Source organism: Thunnus albacares, chromosome 17 (assembly GCF_914725855.1).
Source record: "Thunnus albacares chromosome 17, fThuAlb1.1, whole genome shotgun sequence".
Classification (NCBI taxonomy): Eukaryota; Metazoa; Chordata; class Actinopteri; order Scombriformes; family Scombridae; genus Thunnus; species Thunnus albacares.
Genome location: NC_058122.1, coordinates 8,273,301 through 8,299,745, shown reverse-complemented (window position 1 = coordinate 8,299,745; position 26,445 = coordinate 8,273,301). Strand labels below are relative to the sequence as shown.

Below are 26,445 nucleotides of genomic sequence, written 5' to 3'. Positions count from 1 at the left end.
ACATTTAACCTGTTAATAATGGGGATTAAAAATGAACTTGACTAAACAATAAACCTGGCGCTGTAATTTGCAGAGTGCATACTAGATATGTTTTTTGTAAGTGTGGAAGAAGACACCACTTTTTAATGAGACATAATCTATGATGTGTTTATCAGTTGCTGTTTTGCCACAGTGTTTATTTTGATACTAAAACTTAGGGGCGCCAAAGTCAGAAATTTTCTAAATCTACAAATTGTGGCTTTAAATTGCACCTGGAACTGTTTTTGTGTGTATTTGTCCTTTATAACTTTTTAAAAATAAAAATGGACTTGGTTTTAATGTCACATGCTTTTTTTGTAATTTGAAAGAACATACATGACAACCTTTGTCTACTCCCGCTCTGTGGACAATGATTACTCACACATAGTCACAACAACATGGATTTAAGTGTGAGATCACTCCTTTGAGATCTATTAAGAAACCAATTTACAAATCATCTCCTAGTGTTCATCTGAGAGGAAACCAAACAATGAGGGAAGATATTGAATTTAATCTGCTTGACTTTACTTTGAACAGTTCTCTGTTTATGTTTATATGTTGACTGCAGAAAGCTCATTGATTGAGAAATTTTGACAAAATTATTTACCATGTAAATAGCCTTTTGTGCTGCAAAGACAATTAAACTTTATCCAAACAGTACTTGTCATAATACATCAGAAACAACAGTACTTCCTTGTTTTTAGAACATCAGAAATCTTTCTGTGCTGTTTTTTTTTTATTAAATGATTGAAATAAGAGCAGTTTCTTTGCTTACGCTTTGCAGTAAAGTTCACTAAATTATACACAATCTTACATAGTATTATTGGACACCAATCTACATCATAACAGAAAAGTAACAAAACAGTTGTGAAAACAGTCCAGTATTATTTAAAACCATAAAAACATGGTAGATAATAAAGATATCCAAAATTTGGATTAAAAAAAGGAGGTAAACGCATCACACTGAACACATCTAGAGTACATGCAAGGAAAAAGCACACACACACACAAACACACACACACACACACACACACACACACACACACACACACACACACATGCACAGCCCTACACAGTTTTAGTTGTAACTAAGGCAGTGCCACCCAGCTCTGTGGCAGGAAGTGGGATCCTGTGCTCCCTCATTGAGCTGCATGTGGGCAGCTCACCACACCCCTCTGTCCCAGCATACTTTGCGGGGCCCCTGCAAGCGGTGAAACCCTCCTCCCACTTCAAGCTTGTTTGGTCTCCAAGGTGCAGGTGAGGACAGGGTGAAGGGTTCCCAGCTGCTCTCTGCAAAATCTCTCCCTGACCATTTATCTCTGAAGGCAGTGGGTAGATTTTGGCGGGTGGCTCTGTTTTCTGAAGAGGCTCCTGTCCAGGCTCTTCTGCAACACAAATGACAATAACACAAGAGTCACTGCTTATTCAAATTGAATATAATACAAAAACAGAACAAAATAAACACACTCATGTAACCAAGGTCATTTTACACCAAAATACATCACCGTCATTGTATGTCCTAACAAGTAGCCTAACTGCACTCTGCACCTAAGTTTAGGTATATATACTGTACAACAGGATAAGAGTCTGTAGCCATGCTGGCGACTCCCTGAAGCTGATGGTAATGTTATTAATTTGGCAGGTATTTGGTCATCTGGTCAAAATGATATTTTATCCAATACTTTATTGTTTACAACCAAATACCTTCAACACTGATGTCATGCTGCTCAGCCTCAGCTGTACTTACGCCCACTTCAACTCCTCATAACACTAATCGGAAACCCGTCTTCAAATATTACAAGGTGTAAAAATGAAAATACTTACAAATGGGAGGTGTGAAGGTCAAATAGACTTTCTGTTGCCTTAGTGCAACAGAATGTATTAGAGTTTTTTTCTTTCATTCATACATTAATAGTACAATTATTAACCTATATACAATCCTTATTTATTTATGTTACCTTGTAAAATTTCTGTATGATGGTGGGGGAAGAGTGGCAGCAACAGTAGAGATAACTAGTTACAATACTTTTATCAGAGGATTTCCTTGCAATGCCATATTGTTTTTATATCAAAATGTTGAGAGGATGTTGACTGTGTTGTAACTAAAATGAAAAAGTGAAAATCACTTTTAAACATTACAAGATGAGTATCAGGCTCCAGCATTACATCACGTGTAAAACAATGACATTTCACAACAACTAATTGGGCAAAGCTGAATACCTCCAGACTGCTAATCTAGTTTTTTACATTCCTGGTTGCATTGTGGATAAAGGTCTATTGACAGTTTACTCAGTGAGGACTGAAGCTTGCAGAGCATCTTCCTGTTGATGAAGTGAATCTATAGCTTCTCCTCTACCTAGAGATTTATTTACTCTTAATTCAATTGGTTTAAGGCTGCACATGGCCTGCATTCCTGCAAATCAAGAATGTGCTCAGGTTGTAAGTGGCATATTTATCATAGAACGTACAAAAGTACGCAAATTTTCAGTCTAATTCAGCCTTTCACTAGCATGATACCCATTCAAATGAGTTGCTGTATATAAAGGCAGGCTGATCACATATTCTGCTGTTAGTTTCTCTCTGCATGTCTTTTTGTCAGTTTATGTGTTTTCAAGGTTGTGTGGATATCTTGTCCTGCTGCCTAACCAGCGGATGTATGTTGAAACCAGAATAGCTGGTAAGAGAGCGTGGTCGACCCATGGGACTCCTAAGAAGAAGAGAACAGAAACTGTGGAGTTTCTAGTGTGATGAACGTCACACTTCATCACCTGCCCGCCTGCAACCCTGCTTCCTCCACACGACTCTCAGATGCCCGCTCTGCATGTCAGATCCCCCTCTTACAGTAAAAGAAATGCCCACTGCCACATGAACATGTTAAAAACTGCATGAGGCCTCTGTGCGGAGAATGAACTCCCCCAAGATTTAAACTGAATAAAATAAAATAAAATTGAACAAATATATGAATCAATAATATCTGCCGTCCTTACCTGAGGTGCTGCTGATCCTGGTCTGTCGTCTGTATATGACAAACCAGAGAGCCAGGGCCACGATGGAACCCACGGTGGCCAGCCCCACAAAGATCCACAGAGCCGGACTGAGCATCATCACTGGGTTGGCCTGGATAGCGGAGATTGTGGGTCTTGTGGGCTGGACTGCAACAGCTGGGGTCGGCTCTGATGGGAACAGATTGATTATCTATCTCAACAGAAACAGTTACAGTCTCAACAGCTGTAAGTCCACATGTTACTATATAGGATATGAGCACAAACTGGGTGTAAAAGCACTGAGAAAGTCATCAAGGAGGTTTAAACCACCTTAGTCAAATCTGAAGCAGTTTTGATGACAAATAAAGTGTTTATTAAGGATCAACAGAAGTATCTTAATGCAGGAGCTCAGAGTCTCACTCTTCACCAGACAACTGAATAATGTAGTTTCTTGATTGATTGGTGCATAGCTTTTAAAGTCCATGAGATACTGTGCACAGGTAATGTCATCTGCAATCCCTTTAATGCTTTGTACCACAGAGGGGAAATAAATACTAGCAGTGAAGTGAAGTGGGAAACAACACACATCTGAAGTTTTAACCAGCAAAGTGAAACTAGATCTAGAATCAATCAAGACCAAACTGTTTTTTCACACTTGGACATCACATCCCTGCTCAGGATGCAGATATTAAAAATCTGTAGTTTCAGTAAAAACTCACCTGTTGGTGGTTTAGGCTCAGGTGTGGTTTCCGCCGTGATGATGACACAGGTGTTGACGAGGTTGTCCCACTTTTTGCCAGCAGGACAGTCCTTCCTGGCCATGGCTGGTAGAAGGTTGAGCAATGTGGAGACCTGCTGCTCTGTTTCCCTCCACTAAACTGTTTGTCACACACACTGGAAAAAAAACCCAACATGTAGTTGCAAACAGAGAGCTGTGAAACACAGAGGAGGGACGTGACGGGAGGATTTATGAAATAAATGCAGAGTGCCTAACAGACGTTTCAGTTCCTCCATTTCATAGGAAAGGGTGAATCACTACATGTGTCCCTGGGGGCAGAACGAGAGAGTGAGCTTACTCTACTCTGTTTCAAAAACACAGAGGTCCTGACCTTCATACGTCTAAATATTAAAAATAAATATAAATATTGTGACTGATAATCCGTGACTGTTTTACTGTTTGCCCACATAGCAAATGGTTGAGGACAACAACAGAGCTGAATGTCGAAAATTTGGACAGAAGCAATATTGAAGCTGTTGAAACTGCCTTTTAGATTATCATCATGACTGCTGATCAGATTTAGTGCTGTTTTTCTCTCCATCTCTAATTTACTAATGAGACCACAGGCTACTAAAATATCAAACTTCTCTCTTCTATATAATGCATCACAGCCATAATTATATATAAGTTTTCATAATTTGTGTACTATCGTTTGGTAGCTGAGGTGCTCCTCATCTCATTATCATACATTTTCAGAGGAGAATTTCTCCAGAGCTTCTTGGTATTGACAGCAGCAAGTTTACAACTAGGAACTTTACAATAATGCAAGTGACTGTGGAAAATGAACAACAAGCTGGGACATGTGGGACTTGACTGTCCAACACAGTTGTTTTCTAAACCTTGGTGGTTAAGAGTCGCTATCTAGACAAGATAAAAGACAGGACGACACTGGTACAACTGTAAAACTTTAATAAAAAATGAACGCATGATAAAGATGTGCAGCATCACACAATGAAACACAGGCTTACGCAAAAATATAAACCTGATACACTTTCACTGAGCCAGCACAAGAAACAGATGCACATAAATCACAGCATTAGAGAGGATCAACAGCCCTGAGTATAACATTGCACTGATTGTTTCATTTACCATTAAAAGATAGTGTTTGCATGTATGAAAATAAAAAGAAAAAAAAGAAAAATCAATCTGAAAGGACGGCGTAATTTTGCATTTTACAAAATTATGAAATTACTCCCCATGTTCAAGGCACAAGTGACTGCAGGTATAAAATTATTCATATAATTAATTCATATAAAATTTCTACTAATTCATTTAACCCTGAGACACATTTGTAACAAAACATTGATTTTAAATCTGATTGGTAGATGGACAGTTTGAGAATAAAGCACATGTTGGTGGGACACAATTCTGAATTTTCAGCAATAGATAAAATAAAAATCATCATTGTGTAAATGGATGTGTAAACCACAACAGAAACATCAGATTGTACATTTGACCCTTGACATTCATTACTATGAAAGCTTCAGACAGAAAGCATCTCTCCCTGTCACACACACACAAACACACTCACACACACACAAACACATATCCCTCATGGCTCGAAGAGACGAGGCATCATCCTGACGAAGGTGAAGTTGTAGTATTGCGGCAGACCCTGATGGCTGATGCTGCTGAATTTATCCCAAACGAACGGCGGGAGTCCATCCTGTGTTGTTGGCCCGTTCACTGCCTCTGCACCGAAGTCCCCAGCCATGTCGAAATCTGTTACCTGGAATGAGAACGACACAGGAACGAGATGAAATCTGAGCTGAGCTAAGAAGCATTTGATGCTACAGAATCTGTTAATGCAAGATCATTGTAGTGACAGGATACTTACCTTAGTGTCATAGCAACCTCCTGGTGAAGGCTTCTCTGCCCTCAGGTCGTTACGGCAGCAGATGGACTTGCAGGGGTCACCCATAGAGTAAGGATCCTTCTTGTAGTCTGACAACAATCAAACAAAAAAGGGTAAAAGTAAAAATGTTGCCAATGGCAAAATAACTATCTGGTCTAATGTAAATCTTTATTTTAAATGAAATGCCATGCTTTCAGTTGCTGCCTATGATTGACAACTTCTATTTAGTAACATCCAAAGCAAATGATGACTGGCTGGCTGAGAGCTAGAAGGTACTGCTCTCAAACCACGCTTATATGAATCAATTAACAATCATGTCACTGTTTTTGGAGCTGTTTAATCATTGCAACACTAAATGCACCAGTGAGATCAGTGCTACTTTCATTGTGAGGAAAAAAACCCCAGAAAAATCATATAAAACTTATGAAATGTGTAAATAACGCAGCTCAATGTGAGTCATTTAAAAAAAAAAGAGACAGAGTCACACACCATTGAACCTCATGATGTGCTTCAAAGAGTCCAGGTCCTTAACTTCAGCCTGGTCACGGCGGAAGATCTTGGCTCTCGGACACAGATCATAGGAGAAGTCTTCTCCATACTCCTCCCACATTTGTCCGTACCCACTCAGCATGTAGATCTTCTGGTGGAAGGGAATGTTGTAGGACGGCCAGTAACCTGTGGCAACCAGAGGTAATGGGAAATTATTCTAACAAATACTCCTCAGAAAAACAGTTTTTTACAGAGAGCTGTCGTTACCTCTGCGCAGTGCCTGTGTCTGGTCAGAGTACTCCACCAGGCCGGGGATCTGCTCCACCACAGTCAGAGCGCCGTCATCGACACTGTGGCCCAGCTTTACTTTGCTCCGGTCCAACACCATGTACTGGTTGTTGTAGGTACCTACAACAGTTGAGGTTGGGTGTTGCCGGAGAGGAGGAGAGTAGTGCAAAAGGAAGAGAAGTCTGTAAAATTAATTGAGTTGACCAATTTGTGTATTGAAAGGCGTCTGACCTGAGCTCCGCAATGATGATCATGACTCATGCACTGCTGCTTACAGTCATAATCAAGTCGGGTTTTATTCAGTCAGTTGTAACAGTATTATTTTGTATTTTAGATCACGTATTCATTCGTATTTATGCAAGAAGTTTCCAAATTCACCAAATGGTTTCCACTATGTTCATTGAAGTTTTGCATAATATAGCCAAACCTTCAAATCAGTTTGTGCTTTCAGCTACATGCATGTACTGTTTTGTAAAAACAAAACCAGACATGATTCTTCGGGTGATGGATTACTGATCCCCGGGTTCAGACTTCAGAATGTGGATTCATTATCTCTAACTCAAATCATGACTTGAAACCAAGCATCAGGCTTGAGATGAGTCACACCTCAATCTTTAAGTTTAACAGTTTCTAGACTCTGCGATTTGATTAACAGTTAGAAATACAGTTGGAAATAATGCATTCAAATATCTGAAACAACGGTACACTTTGGAAAAAGGTTGGAAGTAGTGTAAAGTAATTCAGTACTTTAACAGCTCTGTACATTTAAATAAATTGGTTTTCGGTTAACTGTTACTAACCTTTTGATTCATGTTTTACCTGCACGTCTCTTAGTGATAAAAGTACTGTTTTCATGGTTAGTGCTATACAAATATATAATCACTGCACTCCACTCACCAGAGTTGTACATAGAGAAGGTTTGGGCCCACTCTTCTCCTGTACGTGCCAAACTGTGAGCAAGCCTGACCCTCTGCCACGCCAGCAAGCTGTTGGGGGTGATTGCTTCAAAAAGGGAGGAGTTGAAGACATTGTTGGTGGTCTGAGTCATCATCAGACCACTGCCCAACAAGTAGAAGTCATCCAGAGACACTAGGAAACCTGAGGGAGAAATGCGATATTAACTGAGACCATTTCTGACAATCCTCACCAAAAATCACATTCACAACATGGGATTCAAATATTATTATTTCTCAATGATGATTATCAGAAAGCAGTGTGTGTGTGATGGTAGAGGGTGTCGGAGAGATAAACTTATTAGCCATTCTACAAAAAGTGGCAGCACCTGTACATGTAAAACTCTGCTTTGCACAATGAAGTGGAATATAACTGAAATATGACTGTGTACAGAAAAGAAGCAGTGATATCAATAATTTTCTTGTCCTGCTGGACATTACAGGCTCCTGCTGTTTCAAATATCTGGACATTGTTAAACACATATTAGTAAACTTCTGTTTATATGGAATATCTTAACAGTTTTACTGCTGTTCTTGTTATCTTGTAATGGAGAATTCCTGGTGCCTACCAGGGTAGCTGCTGAAGGACATTTTCCCAGTGGCTGTGTGGGGGTCAGTGATGCGAAAATCCCAGTGTTTGTAGATACGCATTGTGGCAGCGTATGTGTACCAGCTGGAGTGGGCAAACAGGAGGTTCTCAAAACCGGGCAGCATCTGAGGTGAGGCACAGAAAATAGTCAAATGGAGTTAAGATTTCATCTTCAATATGGCATTCATGTGTCTGAAGAAATGTCTGGAATTTGTGTCAATGTGACTCAGATTAAAATAAATCAGGTAATGTGCATTTTACAAATGCTGCAATACACAGACATGTCACAAACAACAGGAACAATAAAAAAAGGATAACAGAAGATGGAATAATGAACACAAACTATTTAATAAGCACAAACTATTTCCTGCCCCACACAAGACACATTTACACTAAGTGTGTGAGGGACCTCTTTGTTTATGTGGCAAATGAAACTACACACACTACTGCGGGTCTGGGATCACTAAATCCATTATAGCCCATGTCTTGCATAGGAGATTAATTCTTCATAGGTGCTCAGTTTTTTACATTTAGCAAACCTACCTGAGATGTGTGATTATAGCTGATGTTAGAGTTGCATTATTAAACACTAGGAGCTTTGAAGAACATCCCTTACGTTGTCTTCTAGTCTAGTCTTGTCTACTAGAGTACATATACATCCTGACTGGAACCTGTTTTGACGTCTGACCTTGATGAGAGCAGAGCAGTGTCCCATCCCTGGAAGTTTAAAGTCTCTGAGTGGAGGGTTGGAGTCTGGGACCAAGGCTGGAATAAGATCCAGCAGGTCTCCCACTGCATTCAGGAACTGGATGTCAAACAGGGACAGCGGCTATGGGAAGGACACCAGATAAACAGCTGTCAGCAAATGAAAACGAATAGTAGTGTTGCTTCAATAGTGAGACAGCCAGCAATACAAAAAAGAATTGGTCTAAGAGAGAAACATATTTAAGATCAGTGAAATCATGAGCTATTTGGACACCTTTCATACCAAGTCTGCTTTCTTTATTAATCCAAACTGGCGCTAAAAACAAATAAAACTATAGTAAATACATGCTGTTTACAAAGGCAAACAACTGAGACTCAGTAATATTAGCAGTATTATTGATATAATATCATGATATTGGCACCATATGTGGTGTTGTCTTATAGTGGATCATACACTGTCCTTTAAACAACATGTATCTGCTTATTCTGCTTATAATAATACACTGCATAAAGCATTTCATGTCCCTTTAAACCTTACAGTGACGCACTGTGATATATGATCACAAGTTTGCACTGGAGGTTCCTCATTTTAAATGAGAACCTGGCAGAACAGTATTTAAATGTGGTGCATCAGTCAGATGAAGTGAAAATACTTATGATCTTAAAGAGGAATTTCCTTCATAACTGGTAGATTCAGATTTATACATTTCTAAAGACGATTCCTCTTCTATGTTTTATCTGTGCATATACTAGACATGTGTAATAAAATAATGTATATTTGCAACTTGAACGGTTGCACTTGTTTCTTTTTATTTATTTTTTCCATTTATTTATTCATTTTGCATATTTGTTTTTCCATTGTTCTTATGGTCATGTTTTGTTGCGTTCACAGGGCGTCTATGCATGTAAAAGAGAGTTGTTGTTCTCCTAAAAATGTGAAGATATGGCTGTCACACCTTTTTGCCTTGCTTCTTGGCCCAGTCTGCAACTCCTGCTTGCAATCCATCCATCTGGGCAACAATGAAGCCTGTGTGTTTCCATAAAGGGTCAGAGCTCTTGTTCAGTTTCACTTGTTCTCTGGTCCATGAGTCTTGCTTCCTTAAAGTACAGGAGTGATGTTCACATGTTGTTTACAGTTCTCATTATTCATTGTTCTTATTTAAAACACTCAAAAGTAAAGAGCCAAACACAGAGCACAGATGAAGCTTTAGTGTTATCCATACGGACAAATAGTCCAACAGGTATGTTTTAATAAACTGACCTGAACTGAGGACTCATTTATGGAAAGAAACACAGAATAATTCCCTTAAGTCACTGAAAACCTTTCAAACATACTATACTATGCTAGAAAATGTGTTTGCCCACATCACACCCCCGAGTTGAGTGTAGTGTGAGCTAAACTAAACATCTCTGAGAAGAGGATATGAAAGATGATGACAGTGATGTGTGACTCAGATCTTGTACTGTTTGTGACTGCGGTGATGCTGCTGTGGTTTTAATATTTAAAAGAGGACAGACTCACTTCATGAAAGTTTGAACTGGGCCGAGGATCTTGGGGTCGTGGATGAGCTGGGGATACATGTTGGCGTAGTGATTCATCATCTGCCTGGGCAGGGAAAGTAAGTACGAATATTAAATGAATGTACTCATAACAACAGAAAAAAAGTGATTCATACTGTTTGGGGACATTTTGATTGGTCATTTGTTTTCTATAAATCTTATGATTGGAGGGTGCTGCCAATAATTTTTCAGGTGTTACAAAAGGTGTCAAAGGTCAAAGTTTCTTATCTTTCTCTAGTTTCTCATCATACTTAAGTCATCATCAGACTACATACTATCCAACCAATCACCAGTTGGATAACTGATAATTTGTTTTGTTGTAATTATCTTATTATTACACTATTATGTGATGTAAGACTAATTTGTGTGAACGGACAGTGAAGTCTTATCTCATCTTATCTTATTTTAGTATCAAATGTTTGAATGACATGAATGGGACACCATAAATCTTGTTATATGACAAGGACACTATAGGAATAGCGAGCATGACAGCACATTCACTAGACTTACTGGGCAGAGAGGAAGCCTTCGAGGTAGCCCGCCAGGAAGAAGGTGACCTCATCAGTCTCGGGGGTCTTTCCGTACCCGGCACGGATCTCTAAGACGCTCCAGCCTGTACTGGACAGGGTATCATTCAGGTATCCATATGCATCCCCCTCTGTCTCCAGTACCCCCTCCTTCAGCAGGACAGTCTTGTGCTGGGGGTCCCAGTACACTGTGGCTGCTGTCATCTCTGAAAAGAAATCAAACACCATTAAGAAGATGAAGACAACAAAAAATAGCTATAAAAGAACAGCTACACCAGTAGAAGAGTCATGCAGGTTGATGGCTGTAAAAGACAATGAAGTTATGGCTTTGACTCCTAGAAAAAAAGTTTAGCCACTTCTCCCGTGTGCAGTAAATCCAATAATCTACTATTACTGATCTACTAATTATATGAAAGTCTAGTGGTGCATCTCTACTATGAATGACATGTTAAATATTTTCGTCTTACATGGGCTTGCACCTCTGACACTCAGCCAGTTCATAATGCAGAAGGATTGTAGCTGCAGGGCAACGAGTGCGACTACCAGAGGGGAGTCTTCTCACTCAGAGCCGCCAACTGCTGGAACAGTCTAGCTATTGAATTAAGAGAGAGCACTAATTACCTAAGCTTTAAACATAAACTTAAGATATGACTTAAAGCAAACCAAACTTGCAATCATGAGTAATCATACTACCTTATCTCTGGCATTATCTTTACTCATTGTTTTTATATATCTCTGTTACTTCTGTAATGTATTTATGTATTGTATTGTATTGTAGTAGCATACTTGTTGAGTCATTGTATTGATGACATTAGGTCACTAATTTGTAATAACCTGCACAGGGACAATGGATGAAAATTAGCTGCTACCTCGAACAAATTTACATTGATGTGGAAACTGAAATGTTGATTAAAGTGCACTGTCCCTGGTAAATAAATAAATTAAAACATATATACTATATGTATTTATTTTTAGCTGGAGTGACAGATGACAGGATCACACAAACCCATTCACACAAAAATCTCCTATCCCTCCACTTTTTGTTCCTCTGTTTTTTTCTTATATGCATGTTCCTATCTTGACTTATTAAATATAGGTTTATGGATATCAACAAAAAGTGAAAGTTAAAACTAAAACATTTCATTGGCAGGAGCCCTCGTGAGGTTGGGGATTACCCTGTATGGGTAAACAACACATACTCAACTCATGCTGTCATCTGCAACACTCCTTAAATCACAGCCGCTGACAGAGAGTAACTAAATATCTTTACTGTAAAACAGCATGCATGCGTAAAGCCAGTTTCTATCAGTTCAATCCTGGAAAATAAAGCCATTAGATCCTTACACAATAACCCGTGATTTCTCTCAAACTCGGCCTACTTACTGTCAGCAGAGGCGAAGGTCGCAGCCACATGGCATAAAAGAAAGACATACAGCCTCTTTAGTAGAAGCATATCTAGTTGTAGGTAAAACCTAAACTAGGTGCACAACAGACACAGGGATCAGCCAAAGGTGCTGAAAGCGAAGAGGAAATCAGTTGTTATATATGTGACGGAGGGAAAGTCCGAAACGGCAGAGCGGAGCGTTTCCTGATTGGCTGCGAGCCGGAGGAAAAGGGAACATGTCGTACACGTGCCCTTGGGGGGGGTAGCAGAGTCCTGCCGCTAAGTCTTATAGAAGCACAACTAGCAATAACATGCTAATAATAATTTTAATGTTACTTTGTGTCTTGCCATTTTAGAGCATGAGGTAGCAAAAGCTCTCACCCCAGATGGGACTCGAACCCACAATCCCTGGCTTAGGAGGCCAGTGCCTTATCCATTAGGCCACTGGGGCTATGCGGCTCTCTTTGGTAGTCACATACCTATTTAAATACATAAGCCGGGCCCATTACATCAGGTATTGTGCCATGGTACTTACCCTCTGATAGCAAGTGTGCCCCTGACTACGGGAACGCGCATGCATTCCATTAGGAAGTGTGGCTCTGGCCGCGGGAGCGCGCATGCTTTCAGGGCTACATCACTACGCTTAGATTTCAACCAAGTAAATTAAAAATAGCAACATGGTTTAATTTACCGTGTATTGTCGTTTTATCAACGAGGTTTTGCAAAGTAACTCATGGCTCATCTATCAGAATACATGCTTTTATTCTTCTGTACGTGTTATCCAACTTTATGTTATTCATTGCACTGAATGTCTACTGAAAAAAACAAGGCAATCACATCTTTTTTCTCCTTTAATTCGACAATGTTATAATGTACCACGTAGTCGATTACTCGGTCATCCCATGTTACTGTTTGGAAGCTACAGTAGATCCAAACACGCTGTAATTCAACCTTTTGTAAGGAATTTGTTCATTCAAATAGCTACACGTTTGATATAAAGATCACTGTAATCATTTTAACACATTTCTCGCCTAACTTATATCTATTTAACTCGAAATGTACATAAAACTAATGCAGCATTGTGAACTATTGTTTCTGTAATCCACTTTTCCATTGCAAATGATAGCCTATGTTCCTTTGGATATTGTTTTAAATGATTCTGAATCCCCCTCCTAAAAGGGTAAATAATGCTAATCAGAATAATCATCATGATAATAATGTATTGCATTTATATAGCGCACAAAGCCACTAAGATAGGCTACTTGTCCTACCAGGCTGGACATGCAGACTGCCAAAATATGTAACCGCCTCTATAATGCACAGTCTGACCAATCATCAAGTGTTTTATTTATATATATATATCAGATCATACCCAATAACCTCGGAAAATATGGAGAGGTTTCCAATCTCTTAGTGTTTTAGTTAATAGTCAAATCAAATTAACCTTCTGACCTCCTCTAAAATGCTGACAATACATTTATTGATTCACAGCCTTACCTAACCTTAACCCCTGACCTCACCTAATTTGCATTATTGATAAGGAAGGAATCACATGTCCTGGATAGACAAACACAGACACCTGGACAAAATCTGTGGATTTTTGGAGGGGGATACATACACTGGCAGACAACAATTTGGCCTGCAAGAATGTGTATCCCCCTATAACGACTGTGAATTATGGAGGGGGATACATTTTGTGGCAACTTGACAGATGAGCCATGTGTCACTTTGCAAAACCTCGTTGATAAAACTACAAAAGGCCACACTTCCTATCATCACGTTACAAAAGATGTTAACATTTTATTGTTATGGTGCCACAACTGTATGAGTCTCATTTTTTACTGTTTGATAAATTATTTTACATTTTCCCGACGCTGTATGAGTGCATTTAATACAATCTAGATGCTTTCTAGTTGAAAGAAAGGTAAGATAAAAAAATAAAAACAAAACATTAATATTCCTCCAAAATAGACCAAACAATTTTTTAGGTATAATTGTATGTTTATTTATAGTTTTAAAAAAATCATTGCTTAGGCCATTTTAAGGTTCATGTAGTCAATTTAACTCCAAATAAGCCTGTTAACTCCAGCCAATATGTCTATGAACCGCCCTGTTAAAGATAAAATAAAAATACAGTAGGTCCCTTTGATTCATACATTCCAGTTATTTGGAAAAACAACACACAGAAGAAAATCCTTCAAAACAGGAGCCACAGTCAGTCAGTGCCGACTGCAGGACAGTGTGATCTGATGTGATGCTGCCCCCAAGTGATGACCTCAAACACGTCTGCAACAGTTAATCATCAAAATGCACAAAAGTCATCTTATTTCACACAAGACAAAAAACAAATAAACAAACAAAAAAGACAGACCCCAGAGTTACACGGGTGGATAATTATATTCACTGTAACAGAATTAATCTTGCAATTTACTGATCATTAAATCTTTTAAATATATTTTGACAAAAATAAATAAAGTTGGAATGACAAGAGAAATTACAACAGCAGAGTTTTTATACTCTTTCCCTTTATACATTCTTATTTACATGTAGTGTCTGCAATTTCAATCCACATCCACAGCATGGTAAAGCTCTGAGTGTTATTATAGCACTCGTCTAATAACTTTCTCATCTTAGACAAAAACACTACTGGAGGGCTGGGCGCCACTGGAATAAGGGGAAGTGAGAAATGAAGGTTAGTGTTACAGGAAAATAACACAGTTTAACTTGAAGTATGCAGATTGAATTTAAAAAAAAAAAACTTTGGTTGTGAAACTCTCTGTTGGTGGACACTCTGTGGCAAGCTCTTCCTTGTTTAACAACTAAAATGTTTAAAGAAGAAGGAAAAACATCCAAAGATGTGTAACAGTTGCATGTAACAAACACTTCAATTAGGAATCATGAGGAAGAATCATTTCTGTGGTAGTCCCCATCTTCAGCAAACACCTTTAAAATGTTGATCCATTAGTGTAATTTGCCAGTTGCTTGTTAAGGTGAGGAGAAAATGTCTCTGCAGTGACACCTCACATCTTCTAGTGCAAACTAACATATTTGTATTATATATATTTATATGTATTTATTTACTGTACTTATTTTAGAATCTGTGTTGTTGACTGTGGTTGTTGTTTGCTGAGGTTGTTTTGTCTTTTAATGCACTGAGCAGGAGTAGTATTCCTAATTTTGTTGTATTATCTACAATGACAAAAAAGGCTTTCTATTCTATTCTAGATAAATCCCTGTCCAAAATGTTTACAGCAAAGAAAATAATCAAATAAAAATGTAAATATCAAGGTAAAGCTTTAACAATCCACAATGTACACACTGACACACAGCCCCGACCCATTACACTTCATTACACTAAGAGTCTAAAAGGCACACCTCGTATGCATTTAGTTCCTCCTCTGCAGCATTAAAATAAAGTTGCCTTCTGTTAGTTGTGTTTGTCTCACACTCATTCAGCAATGACCTTATGAGTGGACGACAGTCACATCAAAAGCAGGAAGTCTATGGTTTAAAGAGAAAGTTGAGTCATAATTCACAACAGTAAAATGATATGGTAATCACAAAGCCGTTGATTTGAGTGTATTCCACAAGGAAAACACCACAGAAAGACCAGACAACAGGATTATAGCAGCGATTTTCAGTAGTATTCACCTTTGTGACAACAGTATTAACAATGTCAGCTGCTATGTTCCACTCTAAAGATCATCGTTTGGTGAGAGTGTTGACATAAATTGTAAGTGAGGAACAGTTATGTTAGCGGGGTGGATTTAACGTCCATAAGAACACCACACACACTCTCACACACACACACACACGCACTCATTCGTCATCGATCAGTTTCTCAGCGCCGTTCTCTGCTTGTCTCCCTACGTTGCTTCCTCCTTCGTCTCCGCCTCCTCCTCCCTCCTCCTCCTCCTCGTCTTCAGCGTAGGAGAGCGACTGGCTGCCGTAGTTGATCATGGTGCGGGAGAGGTCCACCTCGATGGGGAAGACATCCGCCTCCTTCAAGACGGCGTAGCACTCGTCATAGTAATGTGACATGCCCGAGACAAAGCGCTGCAGCTGGAACACAATGTCCTGGACTGCAGGTGAAGAAGAGGGGAGGGAAAAAAAGAGTGGATGGAAAGTTTCGTGACAGGTGAGCTGAGTTACACATTGATAAATAAAAAATGTAATCCTGTTGAAGAGAAAGAGACATGTCACACCAAGAATGGCTGTTTTACTTCTCCTTAAGCAGAATTTATTTTGTTGTGCTTCCTGTTTTAAATGTCTGTTTCATATCTTTAAAATGCTCTATGTCTTTGCAATCCTTGTTTGTGCATTTTTGCCCTTATAATGTTGATCTCAAATTCCATAATCCCTGAAAATATCACACTATAATTATCTGTGTATCTGTGTGTATGTATATTATTTTGACAATTACTAATATAAAATTTTAATAGTGTTAAAATATATTTTACATGAAAAACCTCAAGACATGTCATTATTTTGAAACTCTTTCTAATTAAAACATGTTATACTGGAAACATGTAACATTAAATATGCAACTTGTTAACTTCTTTTTGTACATTTACACTGGTCACTGTCACATCCTGTTTTATATATCAGATAGCTGGAAAAAAGACTTGAAAAACAACAACAACAAACCATGTTTCTGATCCAGCAGCTCTATCTTCTCCAGAACGTCCTTCCTCATTTTGGCAAAGCGGGCGCGAGCCTCCTGCCGACATCGCAGCACCAAGCGGTACTCATAGTTACCAGTGCTGACGCGATACAGAGGCTCTCCCATGGCCTGTAGAAGGAAGCACATTACTCACTGCTTCAGATTATATGAGTGCATAAAACAACAACACCACACACAAACGATGTGGCTCCATCAGAGTTTTGCAGCTCGATCAGTTTAGTGGCATCAGCTGCAAAATAAACTCAGTTTGCACTTGTCTGCTCAAAATAAGGCCACCATGTACAGTATACAGATCAAAATTAAAACATGTTGCACAACTCCTCTCCTGTACACCATCCTTTATTCTCCGGCTCTTTCGCCTTCATCAGAGTGACCAATTAGACACTATAAATACCATATACACAAAAAATCATAATCAATCACTTCTTCAAAAATATCATATATGATATTGATTCTAAGAGAAATGTCAATTATTTTCTTGATTGATCATTTGAGCTATAAAATTGTGGAAAATGTCTGTTTCCCAAAGCCCAAGACACGTCCTCAAATGTCCTTTAGTTCCACCCAACAGTTCACAACCTAGACATTCAGTTTACTACCATAGAGGACTAAATAAAACAGAAAATTATCATATTTGAGAAGCTGGAATCAGATAAATTGGACATTTTATCTTAAAAACTGACTCAAAATGATTAATCAATTTTCAAAATAGTTGTTGATTAATTTTCTGTTGTTTGACTAATTATTGCAGCTCTACATCTAATCTTCAACATCTACTCAGTATACACATAACATCATGTAGTTTCACTCCTGACTGAGCATGGAAGTGTGTCAAACACTCCCCTCCAGCAAGAGGCTGAAATCTGTCAAGACCAAAATGTCACAACACAAGAACAGTTTTTTCCCATCTGCAGCCGGCCTCATCAATAAGGCCCGAGACCCCCTCTCACATGGACTCTTTCCAACCCTTCAACACTACACGTTACATTAACTTAAAAATGTCATCATCTGCACACCTGTGAAACCGTCACAGTGAACAATGTGTTACTTATTTATTGCTTATATGTTTACGTAATTATTTATTATTTGTAATTTTATTTGCACATTTCATGCACTGTTTATACTGTTTTTATACTGTTAAGTTTTGCACATTCCCGGTCAGTATCTTGTTCAATAGCTCTTTTCACTCAGAATATATTTTTACTATATTTAGGACATTTCACATATCAATTGTAAATTTTTATTTATATAGTTATATCACCCAGCTGTTGTGGTAGTGGTTATTTTTCTCTTACTTTGTATAGGCACTTGTGTTTTCTCTTAACTTTTATTTTTTGACTGTTATGCACCAGGGGAATTCTCTGAGAGAAAAGCAACACTTTTCCTTTGGCAACCTCATCTTACGTCTGCTATACTATACACTGATTACATTTCTTAAAACTAGAATTGAAATGACAACTCACAATACTGCTGTATTCCTCATCGTCCATTTCCTTCACCTTCAAGCAGTATGACTGAAAGACAAAAGAGATTCATACTGATATTCTGTTGACGGACATTCAACTAATTTAACAGCTTTACAAGTGATGTCACACTGCTGTGGCCTTACCAGATATTCAAACTTCACATCCAGGTACTTGCGGATGGTGAGCTTTGTGTCTGGTATGGCTTTGTGAAGGTACGTGTTCAGATCATGAAGCATCTGTACAACAAGATATGATTGGTAAGAGGTTTGATATAAAGTCAGACAGACATTAGAGCTACTGTATAAAGGCACAACAAAACAAAGTATCGTTGGATTAACTCAAGACATCTGCGTTCTTCTGTTCATGATGTTTGATAAAAGATAACTGAGCTAAAAATTGAAGTAAAGAATACAAACAAGGATAAATCCAATAATATACACTGTATGAAAGTAAAGACAGATCACAGCATCGATATCAAGGTATAAAAAAATAAATATAAATATATAGTCAACCTTTACCATGAACTGACTTCATCATACACATTACACATCCCTTAGAGAGATCAGTGTCATAAGGAATGCATAAACCTAATGAACACATACACAAACACTGTTTAAATTTATTTCTTTGAAGTCAGTTTGAAATAAAGATCAAATAGAATCATGATGTCACATTTCCTGGTGGAATAAATGCTTCAACTGCAAATTGTTTTGTACTCACAGGCTTGATGGTCTTTAGTAGCTGAATACCATATTTCTCAATGTTGCGGTGAGCATCAGCAAACTTCACAAAGGCCTCACTGGCTGCAGCCTGAGGCTCTCGTACTCCGATGACAGAAAAAACATCCCCAAATGCTGTAAAGTTACAGTAGGCTGTCAAACTCCAATCACATATATTAGACTCTATATCTCTTTAGATCAATTAAGATTGTCTATCTTGTGTTCTTCTTAGCTATTCAATGTCAAAATTAAAAAAGTACACCAAACAACGTAAAGATGCTTTGTTTTATTATTTTTGATCACAGTAACTCACCTCTGTGGGTTTGAGAAAGCTCAAAGAAAGCTCTGAGCAGTCTCTTTGTGTGCTCCATCAGCCCTACAAACAGAAAATAATAATGATGACATACTGGTTTGAACAAACAGCAACAAGTGAATCTGCATCAAACTCAATTCAACACATCAAGTGCATCTGGTGAGAACACTACACAATCATTATGATTGATAGTTTCCTGATTTTGTGATTACTGTTCTCCAGATTGTTACAAAACACATTTGTTTGGTATTTTGATTATTCTTTACCTTTGTAGAGCTCTGCTGTTTTCTCCAATTCTTCTAGTCTTTTGACCAGTCCATCTGTGAAATAAAGTTCATTTCGTAGATATCTATATAAATTAATGGATAAAGTTGTAACATTTTCTATTTAAATGAGTAAATTGATCATAACAATCTCACCATTGCATAGAATAGCTCTACTGAGTCCGAGAGCATCTGCTGTGCCTGAGCTCATATTCTCTACCAGGCGATGTTTGACTTTTTTCAACACTAAAACACACAAAATATGTGTCAACACACACCACGACACTGAATAAAAGGTGTCGTAACAATGGAAGAATATGATGCATAAAATGAAAATGCAGAATCCACAGAGGGTAAAGTAAACAAACAATGGATCAAGACTAATAGTGAGTATGTGTCTAGTAGAAGAGATACCTATATCCAGAGACTTCCCCTGTTTTGGGTCTGCCTGCAATTTGTTGTAGTGGATTACTGCCTCTCCCTGTAAAGATATAATCAAGAATCAACTGAATCAACAACAACAAATGAACACGGAATATTTAAAGGAAAAAGGAAAAAATCTGTCTTACATTCATTTAATATAAAAATGTATAATATATACAAACATACAATAAAAATACAGTGTGTAAAATTAATCATTTGCAAATTTTCCAGCACCATGATGTCATGAGTGAAATCGACATGAAGTACTTGCACTGAATGCGCAACAACAACAAAATCTAATCCTTTAACTCCCACATTGAAGCCTGTCTTTAATCCACCATGCAGGAAGTCATGGAATTTCCTGGGTGCTAACAATGGATGCCAAAAACAACACAGCCCCTCTGCATAGGTGACGTGCCAAATACTATTTGTGCTGACCTCTTTAGCACAGCTTGGAAAGCAAGTTAAGTCCATCCTCTCCACAGTCCGATGGTGGGTTTGCACCCGAAATTATCTCTTGCACTATTCACTGATATATCAGCAGCCACAGCAGGACACAAAACCGTGAGTAAGGTTTTATTCTTGTTTCTGTTTGTGTCATTGTATGTCATGGATTTTGAAATATTACATCATATTTAATACATGGTCTAAATGTGCTTCATTCCTTGTTTTAATGCATTAAAAACACTGGTCATCAATGGTGAAGAGTTAGTTAGTACATTTGGTAAGTTTAGTTTAATTTAAGTTTAATCAAAATTGCAGACCATAAAGATTCCAAACTGAAAATAAAAGAAAATTCAAACAAAGCAGATTTTCTGCCTGAGTGAGTGAGGAGGCAAAAGCAAATCAAATTGACCTGCATTTGACAGATGTCTGGCATTAATCTTCTATCTTAGTCATCAACTACATTAGTCACTAACTGAGACGACTGTATTGGTCAAAAACTCAACCTTGTGTTCACAGAAATGTAGAAGAGGCCATCTTATGACAACCTGGTATTATTCAGGATTACAAATTATTATGGACTGTGATTCCCTCCCCAGCACTTGTGTACCTGGACAGCTTGAATCATCTTGGCCACCTCCACTTTTGTCTTTCCCTTTACTGGTTTGCCGTTCACGCCTGTGATTTCATCACCTGCTGCCAGCGTCCCATCCAGAGCTGCTGGGGTGTTATCAAAGACCTGCGAGACGACAGCAGCCACATTCAAAAAGGTACCAATAACACAGAGTGTCTACATTTCCATTCTGACTTATTCAAATGGAGCTTTATCACCATTGTATCAACTTAATGCTACACAATGGCATTACATATGTTTTAAAATTCGATGCTTACTACAAAACTTGAAAGATTATACGAATGTCCTGTTGTGGTTAAAACACAGCAGCAACACCTACCTGCACAATGTAGAGACATGGACAGTACTGTGCCCCACCCCCAATGCTGATCCCTATCAGGTTATTAGCATCTTTCTTCAGACACACAGTGCCAGGGACTGTCGGTATCCCCCTGTTGAAGAGTAAAAATGTTTTAATTTTATATTTGCAGCATATAGTTGACTCTGTTTGTGACAATCCTAACGTGCAAGGTTCTTATCACGATCACATTATTAGCTGCTGTTTTAAGAATTTAATGCGATCACTCAACGTGGTTTCGTCACTGTATGTGATCCCATGTGTGAATGGAAGATTTCAGTAACACACTGAAATAAACAATTGAATGGAAGGAAAAAAGAGGAAAAACGACAATTGTGACTCACAGTTTGTCCTCCTCCAATTCATAGTCCATGTCTGTGAACATCGCAGGACAGCGTCACTCCTGTCCGGTTAAACCTGTCAGTGATTATTTCAATGATTAACAAAACCCGTAAACACAGTCTGACTGACGATTGATATGATGAAGACAGAAATATCATGACAGTTTTCTGACACTTACTACCTATGAAATATAAAAAGAGATTCAAAGTAAAGTTGGTCTTTCTATCAGGTAGGAAGGACGTTATCCATCAACTTGGATTAATGGAAATATGCGCAAAATAAAACAGGTCCTTCTTTTAGGTAATCTGGCTCAGTAGAGCGAGAGCAAGCTGAAGCTTTGCTAGTTTCAGAGGTTTGCGGTCGGTGAGAAGACGCAAGCTGCTGCTGCTGCTGCAGGTGAACTAACAGCTGCTAGCTTACAATGCATGACAACTACGTGATGTTAGCCAGTTAAATGAGTGTGAGTGAAACAACATGTCAGTTAAACAACATGCATGAACCTATGCGGTGTTAACTATCTGGAAGATTTCCTTGGTGACGTAAGCCAAAATCATGAAATTTGCTCGCTAAAGCTAATTAGCTGCTAGCTTCTGTAGACTAGTGGCAGGTTAAATAGCTAATTTCTGATGTTAACACGCCATTAGTGAGTTACCTTTACTAGAATGTGCACCGGTTCATACAAATGTCCCTTTGTATGCATAAAAAGCAAAATGCCGTTCTTAAATCGCTTCCCTTAGTCGTAAATATATTAATTTCTGGATCAACTGACAGCTCCTCTGTTTACTTTCAGACGTCACTTCCGGCAACTAGCGGAAGTTGCTTTTGAGAAAGACTTTTCAATTGTTTTCTATGGTCACCGACTCCAAATCATTCAGGGGAAATAATACATATATTCATACTAATTATATGTATTATTGTAATTGTGCTTTGTTATTAGCTAATATGAAATCCTGAACCACGTAATGAGTTCAAAACAGTCTTCAACGTATTTTTGTACATGAGTTTTACCGCCATCTCGTGGCCAAAGAGAAGAACTGCAACACATCACATTTGTAAAGCGACATCAATGGAGACATGACAGCACACCACTTTTCCGGTTTATGGTCAATCGTTTTTCCACATTGTGACAACAATTGATGTATAATGTCTACATCCACGGTGACAACAGACGACAGTACGACGAGCAAACCGTGGGTCCCGTGATGAAGGCAGTCAAATACAACTTTCCTGGAGTTTTTCTAACTATACGGTACACTCAACTGTGAGGGGTTATATTACGAAGAAGAGGTACGAATCAGTACGAAGCATGTATACATTGACGCCAATTTGACGAATATAACATATTGCAATTTGTCTTTGTTACCACGGGATGGCAGCAAAAACTCACGATTGAGTTGAGGGCTGTTTTGACTGCTGGTTGATAAAGAGTGTATCAATATGAGTACTGTAATACAGATAATCAGTATGAATATTTGTATTATTGCCACTGAAGAATGATGATGGTCTCACGACAACTGTGGCCTTTTAAATTTAATCTAATGTCATCCATTAATTGGCTGAGGAAGTTTTGATTAATCTCAAAGATCCCTTCCAGACATGTTTTAGATGCATATAAAATACTCTACCTTGAATAATAATTTGTGTCAGATATGTTTTTTCCTCCACAAAATGAGTTAAAATATCTTGTTAAAAATTCCAGAGTCTATAAATATGCAAATATTGTTCATTTAAAAGGTTTAACAGCTGGACACAAGATGTCTCCTACTTCAATGTAAAGTCTATTCTCAGTGATGTGCACTGGAAACTTCAGGTTTTCACATCACACTTGTGTAAGTTGAATATTGGACCAAGATTGGCTTCCAAACTATTTGTGATGTCACAAATCATGATCGTAAGTCCACCCATTAAAATCACATTTCCAATGAGCTCAGAGAAACTTTCTACTTTCAGCAGATGAATGTGAAAACAGCCTTCTAGTGTCAAACTCTGCACATATATCATTCTGCACAGTTAAGCTCAAACATCCAACTGAAGGAACAAGAAGAAAAACATATTTTTGAGTGCAGAGAGACTTTAAAATGAAAGCTAAAATTGAAAATGACCATATTTTATTAAAATGATATAGATAGTGAAGAACAAATTAGGTCCTTCTTGAACTGTCTATCAGACAGTCACTGGAAATGACATGCAGCAGACTCACACACAGTAAATGAATAAAAAGTAAATAAATTATGCCAAATTAATACAATACCCTGTTGAGGTCAGTGTAAGAGAGGAGAGCGAATATATAATTATGCCTCATGGGCTTAAAATCCATGATTAATTATTAAAGACATTCAGCAGTCATGATGGTATCAATAGGTATTATGTATATATTTAATGACCAAGCATACAAATCAAACATGAAAATGCTTTTCAATTGATAGAATTATCATAACAGACTGATTGGATACAATAGGCACAGTGTATTCTAGGGGGTCGTGTTTTTGCTACAGTTTAATCAATAATGTCTTCAGGACCCTCCTCAGTGTACATAATGGTTCCCAATCTAAAAAGATTGAAGCAGCTTGTTAAAGGGCAGAGTGCTTTGTTCAGATACTTCACACGGTGGCAGCTGTTACTCACAGTTTGTTCAGTGATCAAAGAGAGAATTAATTTCATTTGCATGAGTTCAACAGTAATGATTAAATGTTGAGGTGCCTCTGCATTGAATAGGCTGCTTGATTGTGATGATGATTATCGGGGCAAACTATGATGATAAAAGTCTGTTAACTGAATCCTTTGTGCTTATAAATTAAGTGAAACTTCACAATTAAACTACTTACTTCTTGTCCCAGGACAGAGGAGAACCATCTTCCATCTTATTAGCTCCAGGACTATTCACCAACACCAGCACCCAGAATGAGCATGGTAAGTTGAACTGCTTTCTTTCTGCCTTTATCAATTATTGATTTGCACACTGTAGTTTGTTGGATAAAAGTATCTGACTGTGATACTGACATTTGATTCCTCCAAGTTTGTCACCATTATGACAAACTGTAACCTTTCATTTTTTAATTAAATTGGTTGAAACTCTAAACTGTGTTTCTCAGAAACTTGAATTGAACAATGTGGAACTGAGAGCTGGAGATCAGCTGAAAATAAAGGGAATAATTCTGCACGATGCTGAGAGGTAAACTAAACACAGACTTACAGTTATTCTTTATTAGCCCCTTAATGGAATAAAATAATGTAAGGATATCTGTGTACATACAAGTTGGTTTATTGCTACATGGAATAATTATAAATCTGGAACAATGTGTCCTTTCATTGATTGTGGAGCATTTATGTTTTTTATAAATATCCTGGTGAATATGTGTCTAATATTTAACCCGTGTGGCATTCTGAGCTCTGCAAACACACACATTAAGATTACTTTTATTGTATAATCTCTGATCCACTCAGATTCCAGATCGACCTCGGCTGTCATGAAGACGATCTGGCTCTGCACTTCAACCCTCGTTTCCATGATGACACTGATGGAGCTGTTGTCGTGTGCAACTCAAAGACTGCTGGTTGCTGGGGTGATGAGAAAAGGGAAATACACAACCCCCTGCACAGGGGCACAGATGTCAAGGTGGGGAGATGTGACTACAAGAAGTGAAGATGTGTGAACTTTGTGAAAAGTGGAAGGTTTGGTTACATTTTGAAAGACTTCAAGGGTCAGTTTGCCCAAAACACAAAAAATATATTTCTTCACTTACCCTGAGCCATGCAAATAGTTTGGATATTGTTTGGAGACGTTTTGAGATATCTGTCTCAGAGGTTTGTGACTTAAGTCGAAAGGGTTTTACTTTATGAGCATCTTTTCTGTTTTAGATTGTGTTGAAACTGGCTGGAGACGTGTTTGAAGTGGAGCTTCCTGACGGACAGGAAGTCCAGTTTCCCAACCGTGTTGGCATGGACGTCATCAGCTACATCAGAATCACAGGAGACCTCAAACTGACTTCCTTCAAGATCTGCTAGGAGACACAACTGCTCTCACACATGTACACTGTATTTATCAGTTTGGTGAAAGATGAGACTGTCAGTTATTGTAAGAAACATGAATCATAAAGAGATGTAGATGTTCTGTACACAGGGAATGTATCCTTACTTAAATATTTCCTGTTGTGCAACAGAAAATAAAATGTTTGAATTCAAATGATCTTGTTTTGTTGTCTTTGAAGGGTCAGTTTTCACAAATTGAAGCCTAATCCCGCTTTAAAGCCCATTTCATTTTGATCCAATGCAAATACTAAAATGGTCATTAAAATATTGCAGATTTTAACAACAGTTAGTGAAAACAGTAGTAATGATGATGTGACGTCAAAGTAACATGACAAGACTTCACATAAAGTAAAATGCACTTTCCAGTAAAAAGTGTAACTTGCCACTTAAACCACATTTTGTCTCCTATAACTGTAAACTGCTTTACTTTAAAATAGTTTTTCTCAGGAATTTGAATTGAGCTTTGATTGCTTTAATTTATTCACTAAATAGTGAATAGATAATGACCTGGATGTGAAAGCTGTGGGTGTTTCCCCCACAGCAGAAGACTGTGTGTGTTTGTGCTGAACAAATGTTTAACTGAAGCAGAGCTCTTTATATAATTATGTTTTCAATGTAATAATTGTCCAATATAAATTGCATTTGAGCATCACTGGGGAT

General features: G+C 38.1%; 4 protein-coding genes and 1 non-coding gene across 13 annotated transcripts; 1 reads left to right on the top strand and 4 right to left on the bottom strand.

The window, feature by feature from the left end:
- Window positions 1-742: 742 nt before the first annotated feature.
- LOC122966108 lies at window positions 743-3,923 on the bottom strand. The gene is made up of 3 exons (XM_044330092.1): window positions 3,723-3,923; window positions 3,007-3,192; window positions 743-1,404 (listed from the first exon to the last, which is right to left on the bottom strand). Exons 1-3 carry the CDS (start codon window positions 3,823-3,825, stop codon window positions 1,088-1,090), a joined length of 606 nt encoding a protein of 201 aa, XP_044186027.1. The 5' UTR covers window positions 3,826-3,923; the 3' UTR covers window positions 743-1,087.
- Window positions 3,924-4,673: 750 nt separating this feature from the next.
- Window positions 4,674-12,335, bottom strand: plbd1a (phospholipase B domain containing 1a). The gene is made up of 11 exons (XM_044332506.1): window positions 12,131-12,335; window positions 10,731-10,953; window positions 10,183-10,266; window positions 9,617-9,758; window positions 8,644-8,784; window positions 7,936-8,080; window positions 7,311-7,511; window positions 6,393-6,533; window positions 6,126-6,311; window positions 5,619-5,725; window positions 4,674-5,510 (listed from the first exon to the last, which is right to left on the bottom strand). Exons 1-11 carry the CDS (start codon window positions 12,198-12,200, stop codon window positions 5,334-5,336), a joined length of 1,617 nt encoding a protein of 538 aa, XP_044188441.1. The 5' UTR covers window positions 12,201-12,335; the 3' UTR covers window positions 4,674-5,333.
- A 174-nt stretch (window positions 12,336-12,509) lies between these two features.
- Window positions 12,510-12,582, bottom strand: trnar-ccu. Its single transcript has one exon. It is a non-coding gene; the product is annotated as a tRNA-Arg (tRNA).
- A 1,529-nt stretch (window positions 12,583-14,111) lies between these two features.
- Window positions 14,112-22,584, bottom strand: pick1 (protein interacting with prkca 1). 2 transcript variants are annotated; one of them, XM_044331938.1, is made up of 13 exons: window positions 22,409-22,584; window positions 21,759-21,831; window positions 21,397-21,508; window positions 21,054-21,182; window positions 19,991-20,057; window positions 19,733-19,822; window positions 19,580-19,633; window positions 19,314-19,376; window positions 19,002-19,135; window positions 18,425-18,517; window positions 18,279-18,329; window positions 16,779-16,923; window positions 14,112-16,213 (listed from the first exon to the last, which is right to left on the bottom strand). In XM_044331938.1, exons 2-13 carry the CDS (start codon window positions 21,797-21,799, stop codon window positions 15,951-15,953), a joined length of 1,242 nt encoding a protein of 413 aa, XP_044187873.1. In that variant the 5' UTR covers window positions 21,800-21,831; window positions 22,409-22,584; the 3' UTR covers window positions 14,112-15,950. The 2 variants fall into 2 exon arrangements, with proteins under 2 accessions (XP_044187873.1, XP_044187875.1); XM_044331940.1 differs by lacking the exon at window positions 22,409-22,584 and adding an exon at window positions 21,938-22,020.
- LOC122967347 (galectin-2-like) lies at window positions 21,125-25,939 on the top strand. 8 transcript variants are annotated; one of them, XM_044331943.1, is made up of 5 exons: window positions 21,125-21,213; window positions 24,599-24,666; window positions 24,849-24,928; window positions 25,201-25,372; window positions 25,615-25,939. In XM_044331943.1, exons 2-5 carry the CDS (start codon window positions 24,658-24,660, stop codon window positions 25,759-25,761), a joined length of 408 nt encoding a protein of 135 aa, XP_044187878.1. In that variant the 5' UTR covers window positions 21,125-21,213; window positions 24,599-24,657; the 3' UTR covers window positions 25,762-25,939. The 8 variants fall into 8 exon arrangements, with proteins under 8 accessions (XP_044187878.1, XP_044187876.1, XP_044187882.1 ...); XM_044331941.1 differs by having other exon boundaries at window positions 21,126-21,213; window positions 24,594-24,666; XM_044331947.1 differs by lacking the exon at window positions 21,125-21,213 and adding an exon at window positions 22,089-22,152.
- The last annotated feature ends 506 nt before the right edge of the window (window positions 25,940-26,445 follow it).